This window comes from Podarcis tiliguerta (genome assembly GCF_965153285.1).
Source record: "Podarcis tiliguerta genome assembly, chromosome: 5".
In the NCBI taxonomy this organism is placed as follows: domain Eukaryota; kingdom Metazoa; phylum Chordata; class Lepidosauria; order Squamata; family Lacertidae; genus Podarcis; species Podarcis tiliguerta.
This window is the reverse complement of record NC_139538.1, coordinates 95,755,044-95,770,291: the sequence shown is the minus strand read 5'-3', so window position 1 is coordinate 95,770,291 and position 15,248 is coordinate 95,755,044. Positions and strand designations below refer to the sequence as shown.

The 15,248-nt window shown below is 43.5% G+C and overlaps 1 protein-coding gene across 2 annotated transcripts in view; it reads right to left on the bottom strand.

Moving 5' to 3' along the window:
• Positions 1-203: 203 nt before the first annotated feature.
• The window catches only part of LOC310677695 (rho GTPase-activating protein 8-like), a 38,404-nt gene continuing 23,359 nt past the window's right edge, over positions 204-15,248 (bottom strand). The window contains exons 10-13 of one of the 2 annotated variants that reach the window (XM_083440871.1): positions 9,929-10,006; positions 7,513-7,641; positions 6,110-6,213; positions 204-2,574 (exon numbers count right to left, since the gene is read on the bottom strand). In XM_083440871.1, the coding sequence (XP_083296997.1) occupies positions 2,377-2,574; positions 6,110-6,213; positions 7,513-7,641; positions 9,929-10,006 (509 nt within the window). In that variant the 3' untranslated portion in view covers positions 204-2,376. The remainder of the gene's footprint in view (positions 2,575-6,109; positions 6,214-7,512; positions 7,642-9,928; positions 10,007-15,248) is intronic. The other variant, XM_083440872.1, reaches the window with a different exon arrangement.

Genomic DNA, 15,248 nt, shown 5'->3' with positions numbered 1-15,248 from the left:
TACAGCTGATGCAGTAAAAGGATGAAGTTCATCTTAATCAGAAGTTCTACTTATTCCTGCTCCCACCTCCTACATGGGATCAAATTGGAGCAATTCTCAAAGAACAAATCTGATGTCTTCTTGTAAAAGATTTAGAAATGGTAGGAAAATCTAATACATCACTGTAACTTTGCAAAGACAAAACGCAAACCCTCACAAAGATCAATGTGTGGTCAAAGTATATCAATCAATTCTTTATTGCAGTCCAAAGACTCACCAATAGATTCCAGTACATAAAAATACATAAAACATACTTACTACCTGGACATCAGATAAAACTAAGCTTCTTTCAGACCTTTAACTAATACAAAGTGCTCTCTGAGTTCAAAGCATGCCTTAGAATGAAACTTGGCAACTGCCAAAGTTACACTGGGAAACCTTCCCTCTAATAGGTACCTAACATAAAATTGTGCAGGTCTTCCTGGAAGGTTTGCAATTAAAGGAATTACCTTTTGTTGTCAGACCTGCTTGTATAGTCTGCAGGACAGTAGAATATGTTGCATGGATTCAACTTCCTGATTTGTACAGAGGCATAATCTAGAAGAGTAAGGAAATACCCGCAAATCTGCCTTGGAGCATTTTAGAAGGAAACACATTCAGTCTGGCCTTGGTAAAAAGTCTGCAGTAGTTGACCACAGTCAAGTTCCTTAGATATTCAGCTATGTGAAATGTCCCGACATACTGTAAACTCACAGCTCTTGGTGAGCAGGCTGAGTATGAACAGGTCTGCAGATCACCACAGGCAACGGCCCACAGTCTTTTGTTTTAGTGATTTAAAGGCTATGTTGAAGCCCAAGTGTTCAAGAAGAGATGGGGACAGCCCAATTGAGGGAGCTTTTTGGGCGTTGCGCTTGGACCAGAAACTAACATACTCATTCTGAGCTAGATGTTGTAGTAGTCCTGTCCCCAATATGAAAACACTGACTTTAAGCCAGTATCTGAGGGCTGCCCTCCAGGCCCAGGTCAGTAGCAGGCATTCCCAAGAAAATGACTGAGGTAGGCACATCTGGGGATCTGGAGGACAGCCCTCAAGAATTTAGCCTGGAGATCATCCAACTCAGATGTTAATCCTCCACTCCAGATATTAGAGGCATATAGTAATTCGGCAGCTGTCCTGAATATTTTGATGGCCGGTGGAATATACTGGCCCCCTTTAGTAAAGTGGCCGATTGACTAACTTGTGCTTTCTGGAGGGCTGCAGATCTATGGGTGATCCATGTCGTTATGTGATGGAATGTCAGCCCCAGGTATTGGAAGCTTCTAATCTGATTGAGGGCGTGCTCATCTAGCAGTGGGAAAGATTCTTTTCAAAAACCCAAATTTTAGATTTCCCCAAGGTAATTTTTAGGCCATTCTCTACACAATAAGGCATGGACCTCTTTAGCTGATAATTTAGACCTGGTCTGGAACATGAGAGAATGGCTGCGTTGTCAGCATACAATAATAATGGAGTCCTCCTGACCCCAAGTTTGGGCGGGTGGCCAAGTGGCTCTAGGTCATTTATAAATATGTTAAACAATGAGGATGCCAGGATACATTTATAATTATCTAGTGGCAGCTAAAATAGCAGTATGGACTTGTTGCTAGGCGCCAGTCAGTAGGCTGTCAGCCATCAGTTTCTGAGCCACATGATGAGAGATCAACTGAATTTAGATTTAGACCAAATCCATCTTTCTAGAGGAGGACTCATGTGACTCCCCTCTATCAACCCTTGGAGGAGGGATTTCACATACAATAAACACTTACTCTACAAAAATCCATATATACACAGTTTATACAGCATTGCATTCATAAATGTATAAAATGTTCCTGAGAAAACATAGCAAAAAATATTACTTATTAAATTTATATCATGTCCTTCATCCAAAGATCACAGGTGGGCTACAGTATAAGTAAGACTGTTTGTAACTTAAATGCTTTAAAAGGCAGACATTACTAAAGGAATGAAATCTAAATCAACTGTTACACTTTGCTTCCTCAAAATTACTTTCTAAGATTTTTTTGTACTGATAGCTTTGTAGATGTTACACAGTCATGTGCTTTGAAAAATTTAAGAGAAATTTGATTGGGAGCACAGCTCAGTGGAAAAGTGCCCTGTCTTGTATGTTAGTGGTCCCAGATCCAATCTCTGGCATCAACCAAGGGAACAGAGGTAGCAGATTTGGAAGACACACACACCTGGCACCTGGAGTTGCCAGTAGGAATAAGCCTATTTTGTACAAGGCTTCTTCATGTGAAGCAATTCATTTCTGTATGCACTGAAAATAGATCCAGTGGCGTCTAGCGCAGAATAATGGGTGTCCTTCCTAGGGCTGCATCCCAGTACTGTATGTGTTTTCAAGGTAACTGCTCACCAGGTACACTTCGAGAACTGAAGATTGTGGGGTAGAAATCTATCAGTAACCCAATGAAAATATTTATCGGTACCAGAGTACTGAAAGAAGGAGTGCCTTTGGGTGACCAGATTAAATTCAGGCCGAAGACGCAAGCCAGGTTGGAACCAGTCATTTTGTTGAAAATGCTTTCCTGTGACACCTGGAAAGAGGTAACACATGCAGATCATTAAGCACAAGACACACAGAGGACCAAACTGCTAACTATTCAAAACTGGAGGCACAGCTGCCTCCCGTTTAAAGATGTCATTCTACCCTCTGCTTCCCTGCCAAGAAGTCTGCCCAGCCTCTGAACTGGCTTGCAATAAAATAAGATAAACAATAGACGCAGCATTTGTTTACTAGCAGATACAGTGGAGTTGGTATACATAACTCTAACAGTTATCTGATTCCAACTCTGAACAGCAAAGTAGAGATGGAGTTAGGGGAGTTTGACCAGTTTGTCTGCCCATGAGGGCACTGCAGGGAGCACCACAACAATGACAAACAATGGAAGGCGGGGGGGGGGGCACTAGATTTTGGTGTTGCCTGGGGTGCTGCTGAAATTTGGAAACCCAAAGCACCACAGCCAGGATACGAACTCCGCAGATTAAGCCAAACCCATTTTCAGCCCTGCCCACCTGCCCAAGGCCAGTCCCGAGAAGGTTGGCTCATGGAGCCCAAAAGGTTCCTTACCCCTAGACTATGGGGATAGAGAGCAGGGTCGGCCGACGTGAGCCAGGTCCAGGGGTGTGTACAGCAAGCAGAATCCACATTCACAAGGGTGTAAGTTGCTGAAATGCCAAGGAGCTCTTTGGGTTCTCAAGAGACGAAGAGACATGTGGTGTTGTGCAAGACACCAGGGGAAGGCTCCTTCCGAAGCATCAAGCTGCCTCAGCCAGGCCCTCAGCTTCCTCCTATCCCAGGGGTTCTCAAAGTAGGGCTCCACGGACCACGAGTGGCCTGCTAGCTTTATTCAGGTAGTCTGCAGTGGCGATTCCCAGGGATGGGAGTCCCTGGGATAACTCAGTCAGTAGAGCTTAAGATTCTTAATCTCAGGGTCATGGGCTGAGCAAGAAGATTCCTGCACTGCAGAGGGCTGGACTAGATGACCTTGGTGGTAGCTCCCAACTCTGCCATTCTATGCTGGTTATACTTTTATGTTGTCTGTTAAAAATTTAGTAAATTGTGGTGGTAGTGTATGTTTACTTTTCAGTGTGCCTGCCAATAAAATATATTCATTACAAGCCAGATGTGCTTGCATCGATCTCATTTGTAGCCATGCTCACCAAGGTAAGAATGAGATTTATTAGTAGGCTCTAGGACTTGTGGGATGGGAGTTGTCTTTGGAGCAAGAGACACTCCTAAGCAGGTGAAATCCTTTTCTGAACTGAGACAGTGTCCAATGTTTCCATCATATATATCAGGAACATTCCGCCCCCCCCCACCTGAGTCCACTGCAGGGGACTTGCAGTTTTTCATTTCAAACAGCTGTGTAAGAGAGGCTCCCTTACCCACATGAGCACCTTCACAGAGTCCCTTTTGCCACCTCAGACTTCCCCAAGAGCCCTGCTTAAAACAATAATGCCCACGGTGCTGGTGTGATGGCGTCCATAGCCAAACTTTGGCTTGAAATGTCTAACTTTATTGACCACCAATGTTGCTGCCACAAGCTGAACCGCACAAAGCTGCCTGTTGTTTATGTCAACTGAAAATCTTCAGCTGCCCTCCCAGGATGTTCACACTGCCTTGACCTTTCCAAATGTAAAGTGTTCCCTCAGACAGTGAAGATGAAAAAACAAGGATCAGCAAAAACTGCAGATCTGAGCACCAAAATCAACTCAAGTCTGCACTTTACATAATAAGGGACACTCAAAAATAATTCTATGTTCTGTTATCCAATTACCAGAGACATCACAGAGTACTTTTGCACACCTCATTAACACCTTGAGCGTTGAGAAGTGTGTTGAAACGGCATGTCTATTACTGGAACAAAAAGTCACTTAGATCCATAATGCTGAGGAGAGATATTTGTAGCTAAAATAATAGCAAATGAGGTGAGGATTTTCATAATAGCTTCTGGAGATTATATTAAGCAATGACAGATGAAGGTATCTGATGCATTCCGTAGTACTGTGTAAGCAGAAGTGGCTCTATTATAAGGGAAACTGAGGCAGAATGAAAGAATCACCTTGCTGTGTCACAGGGGCCACTTAGTCTAGTTTTATATATGTTTTATATATGTTGTGAGCCACCCAGAGTGGCTGGGGAAACCCAGCCAGATGGGCAAGGTATAAATAATAAAATTATTATTAGTAGTAACCCATCTGCAACATGGTCCAGGCAGTTCTGCTTTTTAAAAAGCTGCAGCCTCTCTGGGCTCAACAAAAGCAGAGGCCATTACAGAATTTGGGCTGGCATTCAATATGATGAAGGAACTGTGAATGCCAGCAAGACAACTGCCTTAGGAGGCAGGTTTCAGTTATCATTACAGGCAACAGAGTGAGTGATGGATATTTTTGATCTATGGGGCACCAATATGTTTTCCGGAGCAGCTCTCCCTTGGAATGAATGGTGGCTCTTCTCAGTGAGGCCTGCGCATTAGAGATTCCAGATAGACTGTGCTCCAGCTTATTAGCCTCCCCCCATTAACAACAGAGAGACAAACCCCTCAAAGCGATGTTAATATTATATCGCATGCAGCTGAATAAATGTGTATAGAAATGGTGTGCATGCTCTGGGCAGCCGTGACGAACTGGAGCTTCACAGCCATGCGTATTTGCAGCAAAACTGTCCCTTGCTATGATCAACATGTGGATGTCATTCTTTTTTGTATGTGAAAAGACTTCCCACGCTGGAAAAAGTGGTCAGAGTGCAGCAGATTTAAAAGATAAGCACACATACTTCAATAGATGCCACTGGAAATTGGATGGCTGCAGGTCTCCAGACTGCTGTTACTTTGTTATTTGGCTAGATATGGCTTTGCAGTCACAAGGAGGTTGCTGAAAATGATAGCCACACAGTGAGTCGGTTTTCCACCCATCACTAGCAAGTGACTTGCTGTGCAGTTGGCCACTGTCCCATGGGAAGACAGCACACCCCTTTTGCCACCTGAAGCTTAGGTTTTAGGAGGAAATATCTTGCCCCAGAGACACTTTTCCTTGTGGCATCCTTGCAGCAACTTTAACATGCATTCCAGATCTCAGTCCAGATCTTCTGAACATACTTAACAGTAGAGAGTAAGTTAAGGCAAGGCACACCTGGCCATACTTTGCATTGTATAATTTAGGCTGCAGCATCCTTTGACAGACTTTATAGTTTTGTTTTCACAGTGGAAAAAAGTAATATTTATGTTCACACATTTAAGGATCTAGCCTACAAATCAAGGGAAAGCTTTAAGAAGTAAATAAGAGAGACTTGTAAATGCTTCTTTTAAGCGGTTCAGTGGGTTATTTGATTTTATTTGGATTTACATGGCACTATGGGTTATTTATGAAAGGGGTTTATACTAAAGTTATCATTGGGGTCATTAGTCTGCTCTGACTTTTATTATTACTGGAGACAGCAGCAGTTTGTAACTGCTGTTTTGGCAATTAATGTTTCACAGCCTCCTTGCAATTTTTAGAATTAAAACCAGTTGTTACACAACAGCTTCAGAATTAAACAGCAGCAATCATGAGGATTTAATTCCTACTCACCATATGGAGAAAGCATATAAGAAACTTCAGAACAGCATAATTTTGCTCAGGAAGTCCATGTACAATTTCTCTGCAGTTCATCACCCGTAAGCTACTTTCTACACCTGCAAGAGCACAGAATTTATTATAACTAATGTTGATAAAGAGTCAAAGAGGTGCATTGCCAGAGAGGAACAGTATGTCTTTGTTTGATCCCAAATGATCTTATCTGTCAAGGCTTTTGTCTGGTACAGGCTAATAAAGGAGGACAAAATGCACTTGCAGTTCCAGTTTATACCCCCTAATGAAACTGCCTGGGAACCCTTTGTCCAAACCCAAATCTCTTCCATATCCAAATTCAATCTAAACAAGACTGCACCACTTATCCATTAGCTAGTGGGAACCTGAGTTCTAATGTGATCTTACCAAAACACACACAAACACAAGCTGCAACCCAACACACCCCTCACCCTACTTCTCCACACAATGCAGAAGAGCCACAGGTTCACTTCATGCCAAGCAAGAGTGACATATGACATTCTTTCCCCTAATCATTTGGCAGATGCAGAGCACTTGGCACCAAGGAGGGAGCAGCTTCTAATTTTGTACCACCCTTCGCAGACACTTCGAAACAGCAGGGATAGAGTTTGGTAATCTTTTGTAATATGGCGCCCTTTGTGAGGCCAAAATTTGGTGTCACCAAATGTCTCTTCTCCATTTTGTGCCCCCTTGGCTTAGCACCCTGTGCAGGGAAAACATTTGCACTGCTCTAAATCCACCACTGGAAACAGCAAAATATTCTTGCTTCTTCTCAGTGTCTGCACAGTCCAGTGTGAAATGGTTGACTCCTTGCCTGTATCAAGTTCCACAACACTTGAGGGAGGATCAGGGCTGACTATAAAGCCCAACCAAAATATGGGAACTTTGATTTCACTTGTAGGCCTGCAAAGTCTTGAAAATTCTAGGTGTCTGTAAAAGAAAAGCATGTGTCTCTCATGGTTCATGTAGACAGATTTGAATACTGCATCGCATGTCAACTCTTCCACAGAAATCCATGGGACTTCCAAGTGCTCAGTTCTGGCAGTGTTTTTTGGACGGCAGAAATCACAGATAAATCAGAAGCACATTATTTATTATTATTATTATTACACTGGTACCTCGGGTTACATACGCTTCAGGTTACAGACTCCGCTAACCCAGAAATAGTGCTTCAGGTTAAGAACTTTGCTTCAGGATGAGAACAGAAATCGTGCTCTGGCGGCGCAGCAGCAGCAGGAGGCCCCATTAGCTAAAGTGGTTCTTCAGGTTAAGAACAGGTTCAGGGTAAGAACGGACCTCAGGAACAAATTAAGTACTTAACCCGAGGTACCACTGTATTATTATTATTATTATTATTATTATTATTATTATTATTATTTACTCACTGGTAATTCCAATGATTTGATCATAGGGTTCAAAGGTCAGTAAAGGCTCTGGGAGTTCCCTGAGTAAAGTCTTAAGTATGACAGCAGGAATATGGATATCTCCATAATCATCGAAATTAACAGATTTTCCTACGTTAAAAAAAAAGCCAAATTAGCAATATAGTTTTACAACCTATTTACAGCCTGTAGCCAGACCAACATTGCATTATGAAGATGTCTGCAAACATAACATGAAGGCTGGCAACATTAACCCTGCCCGGTGGGAATTTCTTGCAGAGGATCACAGCCCCTGAAGACAGTGATGTGTGACCAGAGGAAGAATGATCGCTGGGAGGAATGCAGAGAGAAGAAACCAGCTGCAATAAAACATGTCTCTCCTGTATTGGTCTCTACGGCCACAATAGGCGCTGGAACTCTCCAACCAATTGATTTCACCCCTTTCATGACATCAGTATTCAAAACATTTCAAATGCCTCCTGTTATTTCACAGGTTGTTGCTGCCTATCTTAATGTTAGGATGGCATATTGCCCTTACTTCAACCAGTAGATTTGTCAGCTATAGCCTGGACCCACAGAACAGCTCTTCCCAATTCCCAAAGAGTCTTTTGATTTGTGTTTATGCAAAAGCAGCCCTCATGCACTTAAGAAACATAGCGGACCTTCAAATGGGTTTGTGATATGGAATGAATAGAACTGCCTTATAGTCAGACAACTGATTCATCCAGAACAGTGCTGTCTACTCCAGGGCTAGCCAGCATCTTGTTGGGCTACAACTGCCATCATCCCTGACCATTGGCCATGCTCACTGTTGCAGTCAAACATTTCGAATTAGCTAGTCTGTGAAGTACGGGATCCTCTTAAGTGACAATTCTAGGGACCGAGCCTGGGACTTCATGGATGCAAACCTTGCGCCCTAGCAAGAGGCTGCCTAAATCCAACTGACTGTCTCGCCAGAGTGGTGCATGCTCTAGTTATCTCCCGCTTGGACTACTGCTATGTGCTCTACGTGGGGCTACCTTTGAAGGTGACTCGTAAACTACAACTAATCCAGAATGCGGCAGCTAGACTGGTGACTGGGGGCAGCCGCCGAGACCACATAACACCGGTCTTGAAAGACCTACATTGGCTCCCAGTACGTTTCCGAGCACAATTCAAAGTGTTGGTGCTGACCTTGAAAGCCCTAAACGGCCTCGGCCCAGTATACCTGAAGGAGCGTCTCCACCCCCATCGTTCTGCCCGGACGCTGAGGTCCAGCGCCGAGGGCCTTCTGGCGGTTCCCTCATTGTGAGAAGCAAAGCTACAGGGAACCAGGCAGAGGGCCTTCTCGGTAGTGGCGCCCGCCCTGTGGAACACCCTCCCATCAGATGTCAAAGCGATAAATAACTACCTGACATTTAGAAGACATCTTAAGGCAGCCCTGTTCAGGGAAGTTTTTAATCTGTGATATTTTACTGTATTTTTTGTTTCTATGGAAGCCGCCCAGAGTGGCTGGGGAAACCCAGGCAGATGGGTGGGGTACAAATAATAAATTATTATTATTATTATTATTATTATTATGAGTACACCCATTGTAATTCTTTTGGCTAAAAGTTTCAGTTGATTAACTAGCATGGACCAATTTCAATCGGTAAGGCTAAAAATTAAGATCCTGCTAGTTTATCTATTAATTGTTTATTATTATGGTTCTGGTAAAAGGTAAAGGTACCCCTGCCCGTACGGGCCAGTCGTGTCCGACTCTAGGGTTGCGTGCTCATCTCGCTCAAGAGGCCGTGAGCCAGCGCTGTCCGAAGACACTTCCGGGTCACGTGGCGAACATGACGAAGCTGCTCTGGCGAGCCAGCACCAGAGCAGCACACGGAAACGCCGTTTACTTTCCCGCTATAAAGCGGTACCTATTTATCTACTTGCACTTAAGGGTGCTTTCAAACTGATAGGTGGGCAGGAGCTGGGACCAAACGACGGGAGCTCACCCCGCCGTGGGGATTCAAACCGCCGACCATGCGATCAGCAAGTCCTAGGCACTGAGGTTTTACCCACAGCGCCACCCGCGTCCGTGGTTCTGGTAGGTTAGTGTAATAGCGAATGGGAAAAATAATTAAGGGTAGCCTTTACTCATAACAATGAGGTATAATTTATCATTAATTTATCATTTACTATACAAACACAATCTCAAATTTCTTTCAATTTCCCCAAAGGAATCCATATCTGGTAATATGCACATCTATTTAAATGTCATCAATTAAAAGGCAGATGATTAATCAACTACTCACTGAAGACAGCCTTACACAACATGACATTTCAGGTTACAAATCAGCTTATCATTAACCAATAGAGTAATAAGGAATCCATGCTCACCAACATAAACAATATTTTAAAAATCATTATTGTCTTTTGATTATAGCAGATGAAAACTTACCCTGATTATAAAGTTTCTGGATCTCCTTAATACTTTGTATGCTAGCTGACCGTCTAAACAGTCCTTCTGCTTTGAGTCCTGTAAGGAGGTGGGGAAGCATTAATAGGATTCCTCATAAAATTGCTGTTCACAAACATCTTTCTGCTGGTTCAGATCCCTAAGTCTCCAGTGCAAGAGAAAGGGAGGTCTGACTAAGTATGCTCAGAGACACAGGAGCTGCCCCCTGGTGGTGGTTCACGTGAGTACAGGAGTGTATTTTTCAGTTGCTCTGCTTATGTACACACTGCTGTCAGGAAGGGTCAGGTTTATTTATTATGACCTGGTTTTTTGGATATGTACCCTCCCAAGAAAGTTTGCAACATAATCACATAGCAACGATACCCTAAAATTCTGAATTCTAACAGTTAAAATGATGTTAAAAGATAAGAGATAAAACATTTGTTTAAACACAGCATCATAAAATTACTCAGCTGGATGAAAGAACTCTTTAAAGCTTTCCTAAAGGCCAAATATACAGGATCAAACCTATTTCCGGTGTGGCGGCGGCTGTGTTCTGCAAATGTGGGGTTGTCACGGAAAAGGCACCGTCCCTGGTACGCACTAATATGACAGCTCTCAATTGTTGTTGTTGTTGTTTAGTCATTTAGTCGTGTCCGACTCTTTGTGACCCCATGGACCAGAGCACGCCAGGCACTTCTGTCCTCCACTGCCTCCCGCAGTTTGATCAAACCCATGCTGGTAGCTTCAAGAACACCATCCAACCATCTCATCCTCTGTTGTCCCCTTCTCCTTGTGCCCTCCATCTTTCCCAACATCAGGGTCTCAATGGTGGACTACAAAGCAACGTCTCAGATGCTAATATTAAGGCAGGGTCATAAGGGTGAAGATGGTCCTTCAGAGAGGCTGCCCCAAACTTTAGGGTATTCATAGGATAATGCCAGTACCTTAAAATGAACCTGCAAGTGGGTCAGATTTAGCTGGGGAACTGTTGAATCGGCATGCAATGCGCTGCCCACCAAAGCCTTGGTTACCTGGGTTGTGCAACTGCAACTTCCAGGTTCCAGTGAGATCCACTGGCACCATCTCTGCAGGGCCGTGGGTGCCAAGGCAGCCACAAAATTTTCAATGAGGGGGCCAGGCCTCCTCAATATTCCTCAGCTACATGGGCTCCAGTGGGCCCTGCCCTAGCTGTACCAGGCTCCCTCTACTGTGAGGAGGGCAGCTGTAGCAGGCCCTTCTGGGCCTTTTGGAGGGCACGCCAGGGCTCCTCCCAGTGTGTGACATCATGTGCAGCGTGCGTGACTTTGTGCGCACCAGGCACCCACAATATTGGGTGGAACCCGGCGCTCCTGGCAAGATCGCACAAGAGCCCCATGAGATCACATGGAGGCTTCAGTTTGATTGGGTGGGGCTGAAGTCTCGCCACAACCAAGAAGCTGTCATAGCTGTTTCTCCTCACTTCTGTGGTAGTGGCAGCAGTGGGCAGCAGTGGGCATGCCTGCGGAGGCACCCCTTCAATGTTGCAGTCTGATACAGCTGCCTCAGTCTGCTTCATGGATGGGATGGCCCTGACTGGGAGTTGTCTCCACGTAGTTGGCTCATTGGGCTACTCTAAATGGGCATCTGAGTTGACCCATAAATACAAGAGCGTTTCCATCGGTCCTTAAAAGATTGTGAACTGATTCTGATGAGCATGAGAAGATTCAGTTGCATGAAGAAGCCACTCACACAATCCATCTATTCATGTAAGCTGCGCAGCACTGGAACCACAAGCTTAGCAACAGTGCGGCTCCACCATGCAACTTTTAAAAAGTAGAAATCGGAAGTGACTTTGTCACCAACACACAGCTTGTGTTGTTGTTGTTGTTGTTGTTGTTGTTGTTGTAGTAGTAGTAGTAGTAGTAGTACAAATGAGTTCTCTTTCAGATTTCCTTGCTCGGGTCCAAGCTTTCTTCTTTCCCAACTATCTGGAAAATGTGGCCTTATTCTTTTTCCTGTCCCAAATGACAACTTTCATTCTCATTCTCATTCTCCCAATTTTGTTGTGGGCAGAATAGTTTGCCCTTATCTTCTACAACCTAGACAAGTTTCACTTGGGATAGATTTTCGAGCAGTCAGTCCTTCGGTTCACGAGAGTTTATTTAACAGTTAATGCTCTTGTCTGTTGAAGATCTCCTTGTGTAAAGTGCTGCATAATAAATGTTTCCTTTTAGCAGGCTGGGTTTTTGTTTTGTTTTTCCCGGTATGCTTTAGTTTAAAGTGACTTGCAGCAAGCCTTAATTGAAGACATTAATCTGAATTACAGACAGCAGCTGTGCTTGTCTGGAACGGTTGTTGAGACTCACATCTTTCTTACTTTAGCAGTGCCATAGCACCAAACCTTTGCCGGGTAGCCTTCCTGCCAGTCTCGAGGACAGAGCAACATTTAACTACAGCAAAGAGATATGAAATAATGGTCTGACCTATTATTCATATCAGAGATCGCATTAATCAGGCAGCCTGAGATGTGAGTGGATATCCTTTGGTCTTTTGGGAAGATAAATATACAAAATGGTTGATTGGTTATCTGAACACGAGCTTTTCTGGGTGTGGATTTTAGAGGTCTGTGTTCAAATTCCTGGCTAGACATACAGAATAGCCTTGGGCAGTTCAGCCTTCTGCCTTAGCATTATACATATTCCAACAAACCCAAGGTAGCTGAAACTATCAACAGAACTGTATGGAACAACCTTACATTTACAGAGCAAAATATCCTCTTGAATTATATACCCAGCACATGGAACCTTACAAAAGGACAATACGAGTGGACTCTCCTTCCCACAGCAAAAAGACTGGTACTGATGAATTGGAAAAATAAAAATGCAGCTCCCTTCTATGATTGGATTGAAGACTTATACAAACTCACAACATTTGAACAACTTGCATATAAACACAGACTTGCAATGGACAAATTCAATGATATTTTGAATCCATTCTTACAAATACTGTAATAGCTTAAGATCTGGTGAGGCACAATAACAACTTTGTAAAGTATAAAGTTTTGGGTTCCCCCTTATTATTATTTCTATTTCTTCTTCTATTTCTTCTTCTTCTTCTTCTTCTTCTTCTTCTTCTTCTTCTTCTTCTTCTTCTGTCATGTCCAACTCTTCGTGACCCCCTGGACCAGAGCACGCCCGGCACTCCTGTCTTCCACTGCCCCCTGCAGTTTGGTCAAACTCAAGTTGGTAGCTTCGAGAACACTGTCCACACGGGTGCTATTTCTTTTTGTCTCATCATGTTTTGTGCACATATAATTATGTACTTTTTGAACTTTCAATAAAGAAGTCTGGGGAAAAACAAAACAAAAAACCCTACAAACACACCCAAACATTGAAATCCTGTTGCGCTCAGTGCGATTTACTCTCAACTGCATGTACATAGCAAAGCAGTTCTAGTTCCAACTCTGGATATGGACAGAATACTGGCATAAGTTCTCATACATTCAAAGATAATAAGGAATTTTCAAAATGTACATTTAAGAATGTAATTTCAAATGCTTACCCCCCCCCCCATCCTTGACACAGGAAAGGAAAATAAATATTTACGTATATGCAATCCAAATCCAGCCTGCCCTAAGACTGGACTTGGACGAGAGTGGATGAGGCTTGAATCTCCCCTCTGGCCAAAGGCTCAATGGGTGACCTCTCTGGTTCTCTCTCTCTCTCTCTCTCTCTCTCTCTCTCTCTGCCAAGCCTACTTAAAAGGAGTGATGTGAGAATAAAATAAGCCCATGTTTACCACTATGATTAAGTATCTGAAACATAATGGGAGCAATCTAATACCTGCTTCACATTTGCTGCTTTTCTGTATGTCAGTTTAACCCACATTCAAATGTGAAATACAAATACAGTATACACCGCATATACACAGTGGTTCTGAGTTGTATCTATAACAGGACTTTGCTGGCTGAGCAGCTAACAAATGCACCAAATAAAGAAATACATCACCACTGTGGATGTCTGAAAACAAGCAAATGACATTTGCATGTTGACAACCCCAGATGAAATTTGTGACGGTCCAAATACTTAAAGGATGCACCAGTGAACACTGACAGTCACATAAGCTGTTGAGGGCTGTCCCAACAAATGAAGACAACACCAGGGAATGCTAATGTTCACAAAATTTGCCTGAGATTGCCAATTTTCAGGTATGAATGTTGACATTTGCCACATTTTGGATACTCAAAGCATTGAGTGGTAAAGCAGCTTCCACTACACCCTTGGCGGGGGGGAGGGTAACTGCTGAGCTGAGTGATGCCCTGCGATTTCACCTTGATAGCAAAGGGATGGAAGGATTCTGTGAGATTCGCAGAAGGCTGACTGAAACTGCTGATATGCAGGGTTTTCAGAAGTATGAAAGGGTAGCAGAGAAAGAATGACAGTGTTGGCTCTGAGAAGGAAGGCTCAAGGAGGATACAGGCACCTTTCTAAATAACCAGCGGAGGAGTCCCTGCTCCTTTCTAAGACAAATTTTGTGGCGTGGATGCAAGGGCCAAGAGCAGAATGAAAGCAAGGGTGGGCTACTTAATAGCACGTGAGCAGAAACTAACGACTTGGGAATGGCTCCTGTGTTTAATCAGCAATATGCACATGAAAAACACATATACAGTGGTACCTCGGGTTACAGACGCTTCAGGTTACAGACATTTCAGGTTACAGACTCTGCTAACCCAGAAATAGTACCTTGGGTTAAGAACTTTGCTTCAGGATGAGAACAGAAATCGCGCGGTGGCGGCACAGCGGCAGCGGGAGGCCCCATTAGGTAAAGTGGTGCTTCAGGTTAAGAAGAGTTTCAGGTTAAGGACGGACCTCCAGCACAAATTAAGTTCTTAACCCGAGGTACCACTGTACATATTTTACAACATTGCATTAACAGAGTAGCCAGGAATCACAGTCCTAAGTCCAACTGACAGGTATGTGTATGTAACTCTTTTATTTAAAAGCATATGCAAAGGGAAGGGAGAGTTGGCTACAGACATTTCTATTTTGGAAGCAGAGTTCCTCATTGATTCTTACGGGAAGTTCTACTTAATAATCAATGGAACAATTTAGCCCAGGATGTGAAGAGAGCTTCACTTGCCATTTCCTGACCTTATAAGCAAAAAGTCACTAGCGCACTAGTGTGTGGGTAATTGTGTTGTATAAATATTCAGACCACTGTAAATACAGGGCCTTTATTCAAGGAAGCAGTGAAGCTAGATGCTTAGAACAGAATGCATTTTGGGTTCTTTCATTGCACCCACGTGGCTCTGTGGTCTGATCCACTCCATCCCTACAGCTGC